Source organism: Eulemur rufifrons, chromosome 16, assembly GCF_041146395.1.
Source record: "Eulemur rufifrons isolate Redbay chromosome 16, OSU_ERuf_1, whole genome shotgun sequence".
NCBI lineage: Eukaryota > Metazoa > Chordata > Mammalia > Primates > Lemuridae > Eulemur > Eulemur rufifrons.
The window spans coordinates 44,141,562-44,154,189 of record NC_090998.1 but is presented as its reverse complement, the minus strand read 5'-3'; the positions used below and the strand labels follow the sequence as shown (position 1 = coordinate 44,154,189).

The 12,628-nt window shown below is 52.0% G+C and overlaps 2 protein-coding genes across 8 annotated transcripts; both read right to left on the bottom strand.

Annotated features, from left to right (window-relative positions):
• Positions 1-13: 13 nt before the first annotated feature.
• On the bottom strand, positions 14-5,716 carry SLC39A5 (solute carrier family 39 member 5). Of its 3 annotated transcripts, XM_069491074.1 has the most exons (13): positions 5,633-5,716; positions 5,452-5,507; positions 4,879-4,919; positions 4,221-4,575; positions 3,529-3,712; positions 2,565-2,727; positions 2,223-2,392; positions 1,828-1,968; positions 1,341-1,437; positions 1,097-1,258; positions 846-926; positions 521-711; positions 14-273 (listed from the first exon to the last, which is right to left on the bottom strand). In XM_069491074.1, exons 4-13 carry the CDS (start codon positions 4,505-4,507, stop codon positions 130-132), a joined length of 1,620 nt encoding a protein of 539 aa, XP_069347175.1. In that variant the 5' UTR covers positions 4,508-4,575; positions 4,879-4,919; positions 5,452-5,507; positions 5,633-5,716; the 3' UTR covers positions 14-129. The 3 variants fall into 3 exon arrangements, with proteins under 3 accessions (XP_069347175.1, XP_069347173.1, XP_069347174.1); XM_069491072.1 differs by lacking the exon at positions 5,452-5,507 and having other exon boundaries at positions 4,849-4,919; XM_069491073.1 differs by lacking the exon at positions 5,452-5,507.
• Positions 5,717-5,917: 201 nt separating this feature from the next.
• On the bottom strand, positions 5,918-12,568 carry NABP2 (nucleic acid binding protein 2). 5 transcript variants are annotated; one of them, XM_069490181.1, is made up of 7 exons: positions 12,179-12,568; positions 10,538-10,639; positions 9,960-10,098; positions 9,772-9,843; positions 9,512-9,593; positions 9,354-9,417; positions 5,918-6,410 (listed from the first exon to the last, which is right to left on the bottom strand). In XM_069490181.1, exons 1-7 carry the CDS (start codon positions 12,264-12,266, stop codon positions 6,211-6,213), a joined length of 747 nt encoding a protein of 248 aa, XP_069346282.1. In that variant the 5' UTR covers positions 12,267-12,568; the 3' UTR covers positions 5,918-6,210. The 5 variants fall into 5 exon arrangements, with proteins under 5 accessions (XP_069346282.1, XP_069346284.1, XP_069346280.1 ...); XM_069490183.1 differs by having other exon boundaries at positions 12,307-12,568; XM_069490179.1 differs by having other exon boundaries at positions 11,950-12,240.
• Positions 12,569-12,628: the final 60 nt, after the last annotated feature.

Genomic DNA, 12,628 nt, shown 5'->3' with positions numbered 1-12,628 from the left:
TCGTAGTCATGGCTTTGGGATGGGTTCTGTTTATTAAAATCCTATTGCTCCTACTGGCCCTGTGTCCCGCCTCCTTTCCTGTGGTTGGGGGGAAGGAAGGGCAACCTGGACCCCTCTCCACTGGCCCCATCAGCCATCAGAGACCAGGGGCAATAGCTGCTCCTCCAGCAGGGCTATGGTAAGCATGAGGCTGCCCCCCAGCAGCAGCCCCAGCCCCTGCAGTAGCACATCAAGCATAGGTAAGGGCTCAGGAGGACGAAGCAGGGCTGGTAGCTGAAAGAAAAGAGGGATGTCAGGATTCTGGCCTTATTTCTGACCTCTAAACATGAGAGGGAAGGTGTCAGAAAGTCTCAGCAGCCCCCACCCAGACACTTTCAGTCCCTCATTTCTCAGATTCTTGTGGGCCTGTGGTCCAACACCTTGCAGGAGCTGGTGGTGGAGGTGGAAGGACTGATACCTCCCTCTCCACACCCACCTCCCCACTTCCCTTGGTTTCTCTGCTCTACCCCACACCTCTCACCATGTCCACAAGGGCCACATAGAGGAAGACCCCGGCAGTGATCCCAAATACCCAGGGAGTGAGGGGGGCAGGGCCCAAGCTGAGCCCCACCCCCAGGGCAGCACCCCCCAGTCCCAGGGCTCCAGACACGAGGCTCAGCAGCAGCAGCCGCCGAAAAGGCAGCCCTGCCTGGAGTAGCACTGCAAAGTCACCTGTTGGGGAGAGGACAGGAAAGGGAATAAGCCAGAGCTACCCCTCACCCATGTCACCCACCAGCCTCCAGGTTCTACCCCTTGGAAGGATCTCCTTGCTGGAGCCCACCCCACCCCACTTCTGCCATTCCTACCCAGTTCGTGGGGCAACTCATGGCAGAAGACTGCTAGGGTGGTGCTGAGGCCACTAGAGAAGCCGTCAGAGAAGGCAGCACCTGGGTTACGCAGGAGCAGAGGTTGTTAGTCCAGAAGGAAGTCTCCTCAGGAGCACGCTCCTGCATTTCCTCTGTAGTTCTCCCATCCTCTCCCCACCCTCCTGACAGCCCTCTGCTAGGTACCCTAGCCCGCCCCTGGACCTGCCTCCCTCCATTCCCTCCCTGCACACCTATGGCCAGCCCATCGGTAAGGTTGTGTAGACCATCTCCCAGGAGGACCATCCATGTGATGTTGGTGCCACCTTGGTGCCCATGACTGTGGCCTTGGTGCCCAGAAGGGGCTGGGGCTGGTGGGGGCTGGCTGTCTTCCTTCTGGCCCTGAGCCCCTGGCTCTACAGGAAGGACAAGGACACTGTTGGTGACTGCAAATGACTACAAGCTGGGAACTTAGTTTTCATTTTTTCTCCTAGTCACCTGGAGCTGCCTGTAGGGGCTGAAGGGCCATCCCACTGCCATCCTCTGGGTCCAGGTTTGGTGTTGCGAGATCCCTTCTTTTTCGCCTGCAGCATCTCTGAAATAGGAGGGTATCCCTCCTGGTGGAGGAGGCACCAGAGCCAGGGGCTAAGGGGAAGCCAGGCCACAAGCTGGGAAAATGAACACCTGCTTCCACCTCTGGCACCTGGGATGTTCTTTGGCCTCTACGCTTTTCCCAGGTTGGCACCTTCCTCTGTTTCTTGTTGACTTGAACTCCGAAGAGGCGGCCATGTGGCCAGAAGTCCTGCATCTGTGCTTAAGGATCCCCTCCCCATTCCCTGTTAGCTGATAGGTCCTGCACAGTCGGGCAAACATCAGAGAGCTGGGAGCACATGGACATGCTACCCCTCACCTGGCTGGCTTGTTTGGCCTGTTCTTGGCTAGGGCTCTGGTCTTGGCAGAAGGAAGAGAAAAGGGTATCACTCACTGGCCTGAGCCCTCGGTGCCGCAAAAGCCCTAGCATGTTCTCCAGCACGAAGAGCAGGAAGAGGCCTCCAAGCACCAATAGCCCTGGACTCAGGTCCTCTTCTGGTTGCCCACTAGGTCCTGCGTGCTGTCCCTCTTGTACCTAACAGAGAGGAGGTCAGGGCAGAACCCAGGGGCTCCTACACCCAACAGTATCCCCCTCCCTTGTGGGAGGTGTCAAGCCTTCACTCATACACTCTACTAGAATGCAGCTGTGGGCTGAAACCAGGGGTGGGGGGATTGGCATATGGGAGCTGACAGAAAGGAGGCGGCAGTGCCCTGTGGCTGGGGACACCTTGGATCTATGGAGGCCATCTGCCACTGGGGACAGGGGTACAAGGAAAGGGCTTCACATACGTGAGGCAGCAGGTGTAGCAGTGCATCCCCACAAAGAGTGCCCACTGCCAGGGCACCCAGGAAGCCCAGCAGGGGTCGCAATAGATGAGGTCCCAGGAGCCGCAGCAACAGCAGGGAGAGGGGAGCAGGGAGACTGAGCAACAGGACTGCCAGGGCGCTGTGAAGCAAGGCTGGGGAGAATCGGGCTGAAGTTAGGCTGGGGCTGGAGAGCAGGCCCAGAGGGAAGGTGGGGCAGAGATGTGCCGCAAGGACAGGCAGGACCCCAATGAACCCCCTTCCTTGGCATGGTCCCTCTCCTACCAGGATTCAGGGTGCTCCCCCCACCCACTCATACTCACTGACCAGATAGTAGATTCACTGGGGGTGTAGGGGTTGGGGCTTGGATGCAGACACGGCTGTCGATCTGATAAAGCAGGGCTGGGCATAGCAGAGCAAACTGACGAGGGGTCAGAGGAGCAGCAGGGCTCAGGCCAAAGTTGACCAGCAGCTGAGAGCCGTTCAGACACTAGGGGAGTTGAGTTGAGGGTCATACATTGGGGAATCACTCACAACTATGACTGAGATCATTAACATCTGTCCCTCCATTGCATGGACTCTTGGGTCTCCCTGAGGGTCCCCTTTGCTCACACTGGCAGGTGCAGCAGGGACTTGGGGGCAAGAGTACTTATAATCAATGTTTGTTAATTATTAGTGAATATTCAGTCCAATATGTATATTCAATTCAGTGCAAACTGAGTGCTGGTGAACATTGCCATCACTTCCCTCCCTCTCAAGCCCTGATCATTTTGTGGATTTGTTGATGGAGCTGGTTGGACAACTGGAAGCTCTGCATGCCAGAATCTTAGAAGTGAAAAGAACCTGGAAACTCATCCAACCTTCCTCTTAGTAGCTCCAACACATGTTCATCCAACCTCGGCTTGAATGCTTCCTGCAAGATAGGGCACTCATTGGGCCTGCTTCAGGGTTAGGCAGCTTTGTCTACCCTCTGGTGTATGTGGAACAAGTTCACTGTCTTTCTAGATGAAGCCAGCTATCTTCTGCCTGCAGGTCTCATCCCCTGATAACCATCCGCAGATCCTACTTGGGCTAGTTCTCTGGATTCTCTGCTTTGCCAAGTGTGCCCCTAAACTAGGTCTTGGCTCACTTGCTCTGAGCCCAGAGGGAACATATTTCACTATTGGGATAACATACCTTAAGACCACATTGGGATTTTTTTGAAGTGACTATTAAATTACTGACTCTTTAAACATTTCAGGCCATCTAATCCCATGGCTCCTTCCCCCTCTCTAGAGACCATGAGACTCACATCCTCATTCAGATGGTCAGCCAACGAGTGGTCCAGCAGCAGAAGCCTGTGAAAGAGGTCCAGGCCCGAGGCGGCTGGCCCATGGGGTAGGTGGGGGGCCTTTGACTCCTCCAGATCACCCCACCCTGAGGGACCCAGAGGCATCCCTGCCCAGACATCCACACTCAGCTCAGGGTCCTGTGGCCTGGAACGGATGGGATAGCAAGTCAGACTCACTCCTGTTATCTCAGAAACCCACCTTGAGATGTTCCCAGGGAGCTTAGGGGAAAAGGGAGGACCAGCCACTGGCTGGAGTTCCTGAGACCCAGAAGTCGTGGAATGTACATCCTAGGAAGATCTGAGAATTGTTGATTCATAGGAGAGTCTTGGAATGGGGGTCATGGGGGTGACAGAAAACAAAAGGAGGACAGACAAAAGTGCTACCAATTGGAAGCCAAGTCAGCCTGGAGACATTTAGCATTGAGACTAACAGCAAGAAATTTAAGGGCCTAGGGATTTGGAGGAGGAGAGAATTTGAAGACGACAGATGCAAGAGGGGCCTTGCAGAGACACCAGGGAGTTGTGTTCTGAAGAATTTGTAACTCCAAGGGTCTCGTTTTAGGAAGCCAGAACTAGGCAACAGGAGACTGATCTAAGCTCTGAGACGAGCTGGAGGATGTGGCACTGTGGGGTGGGGCAAGGGGTTTTAGTACCTGTGTGTGGAATTGTCTGCGGCTGGGGGTGTGGCCCGCCCAGTCTGAGGCCCATGGTGTCCCAGGCGAAGCCCCTGAACTCGGCCTAGCCCCAGGCTGTGGAGAAGCCTGGCAAGGCCCCCTGCGGTCAGCGTCCCATTCTCTCCATACAGGCCAAACAGCTGGGCCAGGTAATGGTTCTGCTCCTGCTCTGCAGGGCCCAGGTTGGGGACTGAGCCCCCTACCCAGTGCAAGACCACCCATACACAGAGACCAGCCAGTAGACGACTCAATGGGGGCCCCATCATTGCAGGGAATGGCTTTGAGGCTCTGGTTCCAACTCCTATTACCCCTGGAACATTCTGAGGACTGTGCCCTGGAAGAACAAGGTATACTGGGTTGACGCTACTGCTCTGCTCTAGGGCTCAGGCCAGGGGAGAACTGCCACTCCTGTACCTGCCCCCGAGTCCAACAGCAGCCCCCACTCTAGCCGCCTCCTCCCTCCCCATTGTCTCCTGGAGCAGCCTCTCCTTTGCCAGTTCCTAGAGCACCTCCCTGACCTGGAGCTGACCATTCATCCCCTGTCTCCCAAACCCTGCCCCTCAACCCTGTCCCACCTCTCTACCCCCCTCAATCCCCAGGGCCTCACCCCACTGGCAAAAATCGTGAGAGCAGTCACCTCAGGTCCCCCGTCAGGCCTTGCTGCGGATGTTAAGGTTCCTGAGTCAGAGAGGGGGAATCCAGGCTCAGCCTCCCAGTGCCCAGGTGGAATGGAGGCCACGTCATATAGAAGGCTGAGATGGACAAGCCCCCGCCTCCCAGCCCACCTGCCTTGGGGCGGGGTCAGGGGTGGGGCCAGTGTGGGAAGGCTCACATCAGAGAGGAGTTAATGGTTCACTGGTCTCAGCGTGGGGGTCAAAGGTCAGTCTCTGCTGGGGCCCCCGAGTAGGGAGGGGCCACCCTCTGCCCCTGGGAGAGCCACATGGCTAAGGAAAACTTGGGCCTGTTTTTTTTCTTAAATAATTCACCCCACTCCTAACCCAATTAGTACCATTTTAGCCTTTTCCTGCATATGCTGCCACCCCACCTACCTAACATCTGGCACTGAACTTCATCTCCAACCACCATTCCCATGTTCCCTGGGAAGGTTGGACCCAAGTGTCCCTACACTAGGGAGAAGGGGGAAGAAGCAGATTAACTGGCAAGCCCAGATGCATGCATGGGAAAGAATCTGTTCTCAGCAATTTCTCACCCCAAGACGACTGAGAGTCAGAGCTCTAGAAATCAATCACCAAGAAAGAGGAAGCCCTGGTGGGGAGAGGAAACAAGTACTGGCACTCCCCTCAGATGTCTGACCTGGCCTGAGATCAGGCAAGCAAAGTCTGATTGGGGTGATTAGTCCGGGGGAGGGGGGGGGTTGAGGTTGGCATTACCTGACAGCGGGAGACAGGAAGGACACCCAGAGGAAGGGGGACACAGCCTTCTTGGTTCTAGCCTTGGGGGGGCGGGCAGGCAGGCGGGCAAGGGTCACCTGCAGGGAGAGGGCAGGGGAGGGACACTACCTTAAAGGGGCAGGTCTGCTTTGCCTAGGCCTCCTTACCTGTAACCTGTCTTCCCTCCACCTCCTAGGCACACTCTGCTTTCCCAAATGCCCAGCTGCTAACCTCTTCCTTTTTCCACAAAAAGCAAAGGAGTCCAGTACAGAGTGGTAACATTTATTAGGAAGGAGGATTTCAATTAAACCCCCATTTCACACACAAAAGAAACAGATTGTAACTGTTGTTTCTAAAGAGGAAGGAAGGCAGGCAGAGGGTCCTGAATCCCAGGGGACAGGCAGCTTTAGCTGGGTGGATAAGGCCACTGCTCACCACCCCTCCAGTAAAGTTTAGTGGCTAAAATACTGCTCCCCCCACCCCAATCCCAAAGCCAGCAGCCCAGTAGAAGGCTGTCTTGCTCTCTGGCAGAGACACTTGGATATGGTTGGTGGCGGGAAGAGAGGAAGAATGTCTTGCTATCTCTTGCTGCTCCTCCGGGTTTCTTTGCCGTTACTAACAGGGTTGCTGGAGGGGCCAGGAGGGCCTGCAGGTGTGTGGTTGGGCTGGCTTCGAGTGATTCGGGTACTAGGGGGGTGGGAGGGAGTGTGAGGGGGATGCGGGCCACCACCAGGACCTGGTGGAGCACTCAGTCCATTCCCGTTCTGGCTCTCAGAGGCTAGTTGTGGGAGAAGATGAAGAAACACAGGAATTAGAGAGTTAAAGGAGGAGAGGGGTCCATCCCAAGGCCAACCTCTACGCCCCAGAGAGTGGCACAGTCTTCACCATGCATGACTACACACATTAACTCCAACTAGACCAAGTGCAAAAGAATGTGGGTTGGGAGTATGAATGAAGCCCCAGAGAAGACTCAAATAATCATTTTGGAAGTTGCTACATGCACTCTATTTTTGTTTTTTTTATTTTCCTTTTTTTTTTTTTAATGAACTCTGGTATGATATTTTTCTCTCTTACTCATCTCTGCATCACTGGGAGTCAGACTTAGAATTACTTGTTTAGTTCTAGGCTCAAGGACCTCTGACAAATGCCTCTTTACCAAAAGTGATTGTAAAACTGGAGAAGCATGGGAAGGGAAAGGGCCTGAAGTTTCTGTGTTAAAATGTAAGGAGGGGGCCGGGTGCGGTGGCTCACGCCTGTAATCCTAACACTCTGGGAGGCTGAGATGGGAGGATCATTTGAGCTCAGGAGTTTGAAACCAGCCTGAGCAAGAGCGAGACCCTGGCTCTACTAAAAAAATAGAAAGAAATTAGCTGGACAACTAAAAATACATAGAAAAATTAGCCGGGCATGGTGGCGCATGCCTGTAGTCCCAGCTACTCAGGAGGCTGAGGCAGTAGGATCACTTGAGCCCAAGAGTTTGAGGTTGCTGTGAGCTAGGCTGACGCCACAGCACTCACTCTAGCCCGGGCAACAGAGTGAGACTCTGTCTCTCAAAAAAAAAAAAAAAAAAAAAAAGTAAGGAGAATCTTAAAAAACAACCAATCAAAAAATGGTATGTATGTGTGTACCACAATGATGATGTTCATTTTTGAAAATATAGATAAGAATAAGCAAAAAGATTATTATACAGAATCTTCCCCCCTAAAGATAATAACAAGTCATATTTTTATATGTATTTTAAATGTGTGATTGGAGCTAGGTGTGTGCAATGACTTCCTTGAGCTCCCATAACTTGGTGCATATCACTATCATTGCACTTATCACAGTGTATTATAGTCATTATCTGTATGTCTGTCTCCTGCATAGACTATCCGCCCCTAAAGGCAGGTGCTGTGTTTTAGTTCTTGGCACATAGTAGGTGCTATATAAACATTTGTTAAATAAAGGCAGAGGCCTGTCCCTCATATACATAAGGCACTATGAACCCTAAATGGCATAGAAATTATAGGTTAATGGTGCTGTGGCATCAGCCTAGCTCACAGCAACCTCAAACGCCTGGGCTCAAGCGATCCTCCTGCTGCCTCAGCCTCCCAAGTAGCTGGGACTACAGGCATGCGCCACCATGCCCAGCTAATTTTTTCTATATAAATTTTTATTCCCAGGAGAATTCAGTCTATAAAAAATAAAATAAAAACAAAAAAAAAATAAATATAAATTTTTAGTTGTCCATATAATTTCTATTTTTAGTAGAGATGGGGTCTCGCTCTTGCTCAGGCTGGTCTCAAACTCCTGAGCTCAAACGATCCACCTGCCTTGGCCTCCCAGAGTGTTAGGATTACAGGTGTGAGCCACTGCACCCGGCCGTTAATAGTTCTTAAACCATATCCCTACTGAACCCCGCTGCTCTACTGGACTAAGATATCTACAACCAAAACTAAAGAATAATGGCCCTTTCTCAATTCACAGAAAAAGTTAGGTGAACATATAGAAGTCAATGTTAAGTTTTTATATCATATATTTTGTACCTGTCAGCAGATGACAAAGTAAATAAATGTGGTAAATAAGTATTAGGGGCAAACAGGCTTAAATGTGCCTTATTAAAGATCTTTTTGTAAATTATGGATTCATGGAGACCTGAAAATATTTAATAGTCATATATCTGTTGGAAATGTGGATACTAATTTTTTTCCCTCTACTCACACAATCACTGAGTCACTCTCTCAAACGGATGTTAATTTTTGTGGTGGAATTAAATGTTGTTATTTTGTAGTTGTATTAGGGTTCTCTAGAGAGCCAGAACCAGTAGGAGACATAAATATACACACAAACACACAAAAACATTTACATTTACATTTAAATATATAATGGGATTTATTATAAGGAATTTATACAAATTTTATTTTATTTATTTATTTGAGACAGAGTCTCGCTCTGTTGCCCAGGCTAGAGTGCCGTGGCGTCAGCCCAGCTCACAGCAACATCAAACTCCTGGGCTCAAGCAATCCTCCTGCCTCAGCCTCCTGAGTTGCTGGGACTACAGGCACGCACCGCCATGCCCGGCTAATTTTTTCTATATATATTTTTAGATGTCCATATAATTTCTTTCTATTTTTAGTAGAGACGGGGTCTCGCTCTTGCTCAGGCTGGTCTCGAACTCCTGAGCTCAAACAATCCACCCGCCTCGGCCTCCCAGAGTGCTAGGATTACAGGCGTGAGCCACCGTGCCCAGCCACCGTGCCTGGCCCCCGGCTACTATTTTTATTAAAAAATTTTTTTTTGTAGAGATAGGTTCTCTTTATGTTGCCCAGGCTGGTCTCAAACTCCTGGCCTCAAGAGATCCTCCAGCCTCACCTTCCAAAATGCTGAGATTACAGGCATGAGCCACCTTGCCCAGCCCAAAAATATTTTTAATAAGGTACATTTAAACCTGTTTGCCCCTAATATTTATTTGCCACATGTAGAGAAATTATTTTCCTTTTTGCCTTTGAGTAGCAGTGGCAAAAGGGTATCCAAGTTCTATCAGTGACTGAAACAGGTTCCCAAATCTCACCATAGGCACTTGCAAAAGGTATCAAAAATGAGGGGACTGGGAGAATTGGTTGGTGGGGGATATACCCTGAGAGAAGACAGATTTGGAAAAGGAATGAAGGAAGTGTATCTTTCCAGGCTGGGGAGAGTGGGAGAGCTAGGAGGATCAGTGAATGGAAGGGAATAGATTTACCTGGAGAAGCGGCAGGGGGTCCAGTGGTAGGCTGGGGAGCCGTAGGGCTGCTGTCGTTCTGCACCTGAAGGCACAGATTACATACTCAGACCCTGCTCGATACCATGTTTCTTGGCCTGACCCGCTCTCCTTCCCCACCATCGTGGTCCTGGACTCACCGCCTTGTTGGGTGCCTGCTGGGTGCTGTACTCTGGGTTTGGCTCACTGAAGTTAGGAACCTCAGAATAAACCATACAGAATCTGCAAGGGGTGAAAGTAGCTAAAGCCTTGGACCCATCCTCTGGGCCACTGCTTGAAGCCTCAGAATGGTCCAGAAACAGAGCATGAACTGCACACCCTTATACCGCCTCCTTGCAAACCTTAACTTTTGCCCCTTGGGCTGGTGCTGCTTCATCCCAATCCCCAAGACAGCACTTACTCCCCAATCTTCTGCAGATCACCCCCACGGCCAGTGTACAGTGTCAGACAACCTTTGAACACTGAAGCGTACCTGTGGGGGCAAAAAAAGCAAGATTCAGAGTACTCAGAAGAGTTATAGGGAATGTTAACCCCACCCTCCTTGATTGTTGCTGCCCTTGGAAAGCCAGGAGTCACCAGCTGGCTTACCCTTTGGTGAGCCGGATAATGTCCCCAGGCTGGATCAGGTTGCCCACGTCGTCCCAGACGGAGATATTGATACTGCCCGTTTTGTCTGCCACTTTGCAGGTCCGAACCTCGTGCCCGTCCTTTGTCTTGGTCACTCGGCCTGAAGGGAAGAAATAAATGGGGGTGGGAGGATGGTCAAATAGATGGGGCGGTGGCGGTCAGACGGATGAGATCTGGATATCGGCGGGGTGAGGGAAAAGGTGTACAGAGCAAAGCCTAAATCTCTGGGGCATGAGGGGTTAGGGGTGGGGTTGGTAATGGAGGAGCCAGCACCATGGAGAGGGCCCCTGAGTGGAAAGAGGCCTGCGTGGCACCGAAGCCATGGATCTGGAAAGAGTTCTGTCCACCCTATACCCGAGTGCAACTGTGTGTGCCAAGGTCTGAGAGAGAGAGAGAGAGAGAGAGATCGAGATCGGGAGTAAGCGGTGTCTTGGGGCGCGCCCTACCATCCCCGGAGCAAATTCAGAACTCAGGCAGTGTTCTCGCCCCCTCCCGCCACCCACTCCCAGCGCGCGAACCCACCGCCCCAGCATAGCCACCTGTCTCCAGCACAATGAAGATAAGGTTCAGATTCTTGAGCCCAGGCTTGATATCCTTCACAAAGGTCTCCGTCGTCATGCTGCCCGAGCCTCTGCACCCCACTGGAAGGGGGAACAGGGAATGAAGGCTCAATTCTTGGAGCCTTTGCCCCCATGCTCCACTTCCCAAGGCCTACCTATTGCACCAGGCTGGGGTCAGGCAGCCTCAACTCCTCAAACCCTTCTAAAACGTTAGAAATGAACTTCCCCAGGGGCCTCCAACTTCAGGATCAGAATTTGGGGGTCTCTGGATAGTCCACTTCGGGGCTGGAAGGCCCCCTGCCGGGATGCTCTTTCAATCTCAAGCCCCGAAGTAGGGGAGCCGACGGAGACAGTGGTAGGGAATCCCGTGCAAAGCCAAGGAATAGAATCTTACTGGCCAAACCTTCCCGAACCCTGATCGGGACAACCCGGGACTCGGCCCATCCCCTCCCCCACCCATAGCCCACCACCCACCCAGCCAGCCGGCCCGACTGTGCACGCCGCTGAACCGCCCGCAGGGGGAGCCACAGGCCCCGCTACCACCGGATGTTGCCTGATGGAACGCGGGAATGCAGACATTCCCGGAAGTTTCCCCCGACCAATCAGCACCGTGCGGGCGCGCCCAGCGTTCTGTCGCCTGCCCCGCCCAGCCAATCGGGATCGGAGACTCGTGCGCCGCGAAGGAGGCGAATTTCAGGTATTAAAGGAACCTCGGAGGTAGTTGGATCCGCAGGGAGGGGTAGGGGGAAGAACCACCACAAGGAGGCGCCCAAGGCCCTAATTTTCCTTGTCTTGGCTGGGAGAATGCATTCAGGCCATTTCTCTCCAAGGAGAGACATGGTAGAAAAAGGACCAAAGGCTTTGGAATATGACAAAGTTTGAACCCCGGCTCAGAGCTTCACTTTCTCCACAATTCTTAAGTTATATAAAAAGCAGTGCCTAGCACACAATGGGCACTTATAAAAACATTTCCTCCTCTTCTTCCACTACCCTAACCCTCATCTTTAATGCACTACCCAGCTCGGTCAGTGACATTCACACCAGAGACAATAGGCTGACTCACCGCCTTTGGGAGAAATGGAACCCGAGGCATAAAGAACATTTGCATTAGCCCCTCTCATAGTTTGCAAGACCTGTTCCTACTGCTCTTATCTCACTAGATCTCAGAGTTCCTCCAGAGGATCTAAACTTTAGTTCCCTTTGGGACCTGTCAGATTGTCAACAAAAGGTAGCTAGCTCTGTACTGTTGTGTATAAACCAATTACATAAAGATATATTAATGTGCATTACCATTTGCTTAGCGAATATCCACAACAAATACTATTTAATACCAGATTAGACTAAGAGGTCATGTAACTGTAATGCTTTGGCTTGCTTAATTAATCCCTTACCTTCTCCTAGAGCTTTAGGCTCCACCTTGGCTTCCCTTGGATCCCAGGTTCTCTCCCGTCCACACCCCCCAACCACAGTGTTGTAAGATAAGGAAATCAAACCACAACCCAGGAAGGACATTTTTCTCTTCCTTCTCTCCTCTTAGGTGTTTCAGGGAACTCTATGAGTGTTCGAGGAGTCATCGTGGATACGGCAGGAGTGCAGCTGGCAGAAAGGCAGACAACCTACTGAGCACCCCAGATCTATGCTTTGCGGTCAGGCACTCCCTCGCTTCCCACACCGCGGCCGCCTCGTTAACTGCAGGATCCATTCCCATGACTAGGAGTCATAAGGTCAGGAGGTTCTAGGATGCTGACCACGGCTCTGGAAACGGGAGAGGGGTTGGGCAGACGGCAGGTCACGCAGCAGGCCAGCCTCCCCGGGACGATTTCGCACCACTCCGCATCAGCTATAGGACAAGACACGTGCGCCTCTCCAAAGGGAAGCGTTGCCTTCCAGGCAGTCAGCACCGGGCTCAGACGCTGACGTTCAGGCAGGGCAGAACATAGAGTTCTCCCTCCCAAATGGCTATATAGTCCTGGCTGAGACCATAAAGACTTCCGGTCTAGCGTGGAGGCCCGGCTAGCTTTCGTCCCTCCTCGTTGGACGCTCCTGGCTGGTAATCTAAGTCTGAATTAA

Coding starts and splice junctions, on each gene's coding strand:
- NABP2 (XM_069490179.1), bottom strand. CDS start 12,070: ATGTCCTTCCTGGGTTGTGGTTTGATTTCCTTATCTTACAACACTGTG. Junction 10,640..11,949: donor GCCTAAAGCTCTAGGAGAAG/GTAAGGGATTAA, acceptor TCCCCCTTCCAG/TGGGGTGCAGAGGCTCGGGC. Junction 9,844..9,959: donor ATTATCCGGCTCACCAAAGG/GTAAGCCAGCTG, acceptor TTGCCCCCACAG/GTACGCTTCAGTGTTCAAAG.
- SLC39A5 (XM_069491074.1), bottom strand. CDS start 4,507: ATGATGGGGCCCCCATTGAGTCGTCTACTGGCTGGTCTCTGTGTATGG. Junction 1,259..1,340: donor GCCCCTACAGGCAGCTCCAG/GTGACTAGGAGA, acceptor TCCTTCCTGTAG/AGCCAGGGGCTCAGGGCCAG. Junction 927..1,096: donor TACCGATGGGCTGGCCATAG/GTGTGCAGGGAG, acceptor TGCGTAACCCAG/GTGCTGCCTTCTCTGACGGC.